Source organism: Coptis chinensis, chromosome 7, assembly GCF_015680905.1.
Source record: "Coptis chinensis isolate HL-2020 chromosome 7, ASM1568090v1, whole genome shotgun sequence".
NCBI lineage: Eukaryota > Viridiplantae > Streptophyta > Magnoliopsida > Ranunculales > Ranunculaceae > Coptis > Coptis chinensis.
In genome coordinates, this window is record NC_141462.1 from 67,403,634 (window position 1) to 67,409,633 (window position 6,000).

The 6,000-nt window shown below is 36.4% G+C and overlaps 1 protein-coding gene across 1 annotated transcript; it reads right to left on the reverse strand.

The window, feature by feature from the left end:
* Positions 1-4,931: 4,931 nt before the first annotated feature.
* On the reverse strand, positions 4,932-6,000 carry LOC147488485 (uncharacterized). The gene is made up of 3 exons (XM_086573140.1): positions 5,789-6,000; positions 5,538-5,643; positions 4,932-5,442 (listed from the first exon to the last, which is right to left on the reverse strand). Exons 1-3 carry the CDS (start codon positions 5,819-5,821, stop codon positions 5,270-5,272), a joined length of 312 nt encoding a protein of 103 aa, XP_086429266.1. The 5' UTR covers positions 5,822-6,000; the 3' UTR covers positions 4,932-5,269.

Sequence of the window (6,000 nt, forward strand, 5' to 3'; positions counted from 1 at the left end):
CACTATATATACTGCCACTGTTACCAACAACTGACTTAATTGTGTCATATGGGCCTTCCAAATCAAGTGTACAATGCGTATTTAATACCTGTAGTGTATACAAGTAGGGACGTAGCTTTCTACTATCTAATCTAATATAAATGTTGGGCTTCACCATATGCATGAGTGCATGACCGCTCTTTTCATTGGTGGCCTGACCTGGAGCAGTGGTGATGATTGTGAGAATTATTTCTCAAGTTTTATAGCAGCCTATAACAAGATACAAAGTAGGACATAACCATAAAGAGTATCTCCTTTGAAAAAAGCTGCTATCGGGGTTGGGATTGTCTAGGAGCTGCTCAGGACTCCACAATAACAATAATTAATGGAGTTGAAACTATTCATCAGGAGGACTCATTTTGTGTTTGTATTTTGTAATGGGAACTGTTTCGACCCCCACCTAAGTGACAAATGTCTATTGGTAGGAGTCTCCACTTTATTCGTTTAATTAACCGGGCTAAAGCCCAATTTGCAATATCATATATTAATGTACAGGCCCATTAACTCATGTGTCTAGGAACCCTAACTAGCCACATGGCTTGCCACTTACGTACATTAATTTATGTCTAGATTCGTTTCATATCAAAGAGATAATCATCAATTAAGAGTTAGGTTCAATTACAATTACTTGAGCTACAATAAATCTCTACTCTACAGATATAAATATCAAACTATTTTTCATACAGAACTACGTTCTTGAGAGTTGATCCCATCGATAATTTGGATACGTAGGCAACCGAAAGGTACAGTCTCATCATTCTCCCGATCACCATCACTTTTCTAACTACTTTTCTACGTTCTTCATCTCTTTCATCACCACTTAGTGTTTTGATCATATTTGGTCGAAACAGGAACAATTGCAAACACAGATAGAAAAGGCAGACACATAAGTTAGTCCTTTGGTTATTATGGGATGATGTGTATACAGTTGATGTTTTATACAAGGGTGCTTGTATAATTGTACTGTCCTCCAATATGTCTGTGAACACATCGGGTGTTAAATTTAGGCTAAATGAATAAACACGATCTAATTTAACACCCTGTAGTATATATAGCACTTGCATTTGCATTGGAATGTGTCCTAAGGTTTGAAGTGCTAGATCGAGGTGCTAATATAGCTTTTGTACCCCACAAAAACTATGGAGCACACCAACCCAATGCAACAGAAGCGAACAACCTTTATCAAACGCGATAGAAGCAACAACCCACAACTACAATGTATGAAATCAACTAAATAACTCCTAAACAATGTAGTCAACAATGTAAACTACTCACCAATTCAAACAAACAACCAAGAGAAGAGAGACAAAGATTTACGTGGTTTAGCTTGCACCTAATCCACAACCAAATAAAGAAATTTCCAATAGAGAGAATATTTAAAAGAGTACAATAAGCTCTCACCTTGATTCTAAAGAATCCCCAAAGTTTCCCATGAAGAAACTCACAAATCTCTCTTTTTCTCTCCTCACAACAATGTTCTCTCAACTCTACAACTTTGAATGGTGTAGACAACTACCAAAGAGTTTGGGCATAAACAAATGAAGAGAAGACTAAGTCTTTCTTCTTCCAAAGCTCTATCAAGAGAGGCACCAAATCTCAAACCCTAGCAACCAATTTTGCCTCACACTTTTTCTCTTATAAACCCTAACTTTGTTTTAAAGTGTAGCTTAAATTTTGGTGGGTTAATTTCGGCAAATGGTTGCCAAAATATCAAGGCCCATTAGGCCTATCCCAACAATTATCCACTTTGGCGAGAATTTCTCAAATTCGAGCAGACCAATCCGTTACACCAAACCAAACTGACCAAAGCGCTACACCCAACCAACCAACAAACATCAAAGAGAGAACCAACCAATCCAACCATCAATGTCCCTAAGGACCCAATAATGACTGCACCACAAAGTGGTTACCCTACGTACCCGGTAAATGAATCAAGCCTTCAGTAGTTCTTCCATACCCCCAAAAAAGGGTCAATCAACAATCATGTCCATATCAATGTTTCGGAAGGGCGTGAGTCCCTCAAGGGATCACCAACAAACTTCAACACAAAGGGGTCAAAAGTACCAAATATCATCTCCACTTCCATGTCAACTAGAGAAGTTCTAATACCATCTCTCGGATCATGAGATGTTTTAATTCCATCTCTAGGATTTGGAGATATTCCAATACCCCGAAATCTCGTATGGTTTCCAACAAGAACAAATGGCTTTGCAGTTACAGTATACTCATGGACTTGAGTATTTTCAACAACAATAGTGGCTTATTTTCTTTCACTAGCTGCTTACCCAACCAATTTCTCATAACAAGGAGCGACATCAATCTCCACCTCTTTCGATATCTTTTCCACATCCGAATCAAAATGCCCAAATGAAACAATCTTCTATTTATTTCCAAAGCCACAATTTTTTCTCCTAGTAGTATTTCCAACAACTGAACAACAAGGAGAATTATCTCCACCTGCCCCAACCACACTTCTATTTAGGAAGTATAAGCTCTCTCGTTATGTACCTCTTATTACCACACGTCACTGGCAACAACCTTTAGAGTTCCGTCAAATAAAATAATTTTCAACCCACAAAGCTCTAAAACACCTAATGAGATGAGATTATTTTTCAAATCAGGAATATACTTGACATCAACCAAATTTCTAATTATTCCATCTTCTAACTTCAACCGAATTGTTCCAACTCCACCAATTTTGCAGACATGGCCATTTCCTAACAAAACATCACCATTATCTAACTCTTGAAAGTTAGCAAACCAATCCCTATTGGGACACATATGGTAGGAGCAACCCAAATCCAAAATCTAAAATTCACTATGACGTGGAGCAACCAATAGAAGATGTAACCGACAACAACAAATTTTCAACCACAATCTCATCTTTACAACAACGTGCATGATTCAACTTTTTCTTCAATTTGGGGCACTTATTTTTCCAATGTCTCCAACGAAAACAATATGCACATTCATTCTTCACAAGAGCTCTTTCTACTTCTCGGCGACTTTCGCCTAGAACCAATCAAACTACCGGTGTTCAAATAGAGTCGGTCATCTACGGTCCTTCCAATGTACTTGTCATCCAATGTCTTGAACATATCCTTCAGTAAAGGTTTACGAAATGACATAGTACTTCCATTCATTTGTGAGATAATACCGGATAACATCACAAGCTTTCATGTTCAACATCTCCCAAACGTCTACTTTCATATCTCTTGGCTTATTGTCAAGAGTATCATCCAAACTATTTACGGCCAACAAATCAACAACCTCCATTTCACATATCAAAGTCGATGTTTCCATCTAAACTCTCGATATCAACCATCACAACAAGAGTCCCAACCATAGAATTTGACATATTTGTCACATTCTCAATTTCCATAACGCCTAAAACACCAACAACCAAAGAAAAACACTCTCGAAAATTTCTTCAAACACTACCAATGCGGAAACAACCAATGAAACCAAAATATTTGATTTCAACCAAATTTCTGGCCACCACAAACAACCACCAATTATGCCAAGGTAGAACCTTTAGCTCTGATACCAATTTGTTGTACCCCAAAAACTATGGAGCACACCAACCCAATACAACGGAAGCGAACAACTTTTATCAAACGTGGTAGAAGCAACAACCCACAATTACGTTGTATGAAATCAACTAAATAACTCCAAAATAATGTAGTAAATAATATAAACTACTCACCAATTCAAACAAACAACCAAGAGAAGAGAGACAAAGATTTACGTGGTTTAGCTTGCGCCTAATCCACAACCAAATAAAGAAATTTTCAATAGAGAAAATATTTAAAATAGTACAATAAGCTCTCACCTTGATTCCAAAGAATCCCCAAAATTTCCCAAAAAGAAACTCACAAATCTTTTTTTTTCTCTCCTCACAACAATATTCTCTCAACTCTACAACTTTGAATGGTGTAGACAACTACCAAAGAGTTTGGGCATAAACAAATGAAGAGAAGACTAAGTCTTTCTTCTTCCAAAGCTCTCTCAAGAGAGGCACCAAATTCAAGCCTTAGCAACCAATTTTGTTTCACACTTTTTTTCTCTTATAAACCCTAACTTTACTTTAAAGTGTATTTTAAATTTTGGTGGGTTTATTTCGGCAAATGGTTACTAAAATATCAAGACCCATTAAGCCCATCCCAATATAATTAACATATCTTTGCAACACAAAATTCTTAATTTAATTGTTAACAATCTTATATATGAGGTCTGGAGGATAGTAGCCGACCTACAAACATTCACGTGTCTACACCAATGTTTTGAAAACCGAACCGGTGATTGAACCGATTTTTTGTTAAAATGGTTCAACCATGGTTCGACTCGGTCGGACCGATTGATGTTTATTTAGCAAATTTTTTAATAATTACAATAATAAAATAATAAAATGAATAAATATATGTTTTAATTTAATATTAATTGGTATTATATATCAAAATGAATTTCTTATACAAGAAACACATAGTAGCATCTTTGTTTGGAGTTTGGACTATTTGGTTTAGATGCTAGGTTCAACTCCCCACATTATCAATTTTTCAAAAAAAAAATAATAATAATAAAGATGATCCGGTTCAACCGGTTGCCGGTTCAACCACAGTTTAAACTTAAATCGATGGTCCAACCAAAAACTCAAATTATACCTGACCCGAACAGAAAATTTATCGGTTCTGGTCGGACCCCGTTTCAACCACCGGTCCGGTCCGGTTTTCTAAACACTGGTCTACACATGTCATATGCATGCATGGAGCCATGGACACAATGTTTAAGTCTCCGCTGTTGCAGGGAAGGAACAAATCAGAAACGTCACGCTTTTCAACTTCCTGTAGTTTGATTACGACTAATCTATATAAAATAACTCACAAGTCTCCCTGTTCCATAAAAATACAATTTCAATTAATACAAACAATACAGCACTAGTACCTCTCTCACTTTATATTCTTCAAAAGTTTTTAACAACATAACGAATTAGAAAGGGGACCAGCATGGCAGCATCCAACATCTTGATATTGCACCTTGTTAGCTTCTTCCACCTTCTGATTCTAATAACGAAACAATATAATCCACCTTGCATTTCATTCTATATTACATACTCCACCAACTCATCATATATTATTTTTACTCTTGAATACGTATTATTTGAATAGAGAGATCTTATTTGGGATATGGTACCAGGTAGAGACTAGAGAGTACTATATAGTACTAGCTGCAGTCATGCATCATGGTGAATATTGGAAGAAGTGTTGATGGTGTTAGGGGTGGAGTTTTCTGATAGAATTTGTAAAATCTTTTGTGTGGTCTCAGCTTCTGACATCTGATCCTCTCTGTTGATCTTCTTGTACGCTTCAAAGAACTCTTTGTTCTCTTTCTCCAACTCCTTCCACACTGTTGCGTGGTTTTATGTACATATATGATATTTTCACAGATGCACGATTGCTTTCGTAAGGAGGAAGATGCAAGAAGTGACTTAGCTTACATACCTGTACGAGTTATGACTGGCTTGATATTAGCGTGCTTAGAAAGAGCATCCATGCACTCATCTTCATTCATATGGAACATTAAACACTTCTCTATCAAGTGTTGCACCTGTATACACATGTACCATCACCAAATGTCAAACTCAAATCGTATTGACAAATCCATGCTTTACCTCATTATGCATATCCTTATATTAGCAATTTAAAGACGAACCAAACGTTCACACATGTAATCGAGTTTATTAGAAGCATACCATACGAATATATGAAGCAGAAGAGTCCCCCATGATTAAATACGTTACGTACACCTTGATTACACTCAAACGAACAATATATATCTATCACCTAGCACTACTATAGATAAGTACCAAATTGGATATATGCTGATGGAGAACAATATAACTATAGTTGAAAATATTTCTAACTGAATGTTTAGCTATCAAACTATATATCAGTAAACTATGTT

Coding starts and splice junctions, on each gene's coding strand:
- LOC147488485 (XM_086573140.1), bottom strand. CDS start 5,821: ATGGGGGACTCTTCTGCTTCATATATTCGTATG. Junction 5,644..5,788: donor CTGCTTCATATATTCGTATG/GTATGCTTCTAA, acceptor ATGTGTATACAG/GTGCAACACTTGATAGAGAA. Junction 5,443..5,537: donor GCCAGTCATAACTCGTACAG/GTATGTAAGCTA, acceptor ACCACGCAACAG/TGTGGAAGGAGTTGGAGAAA.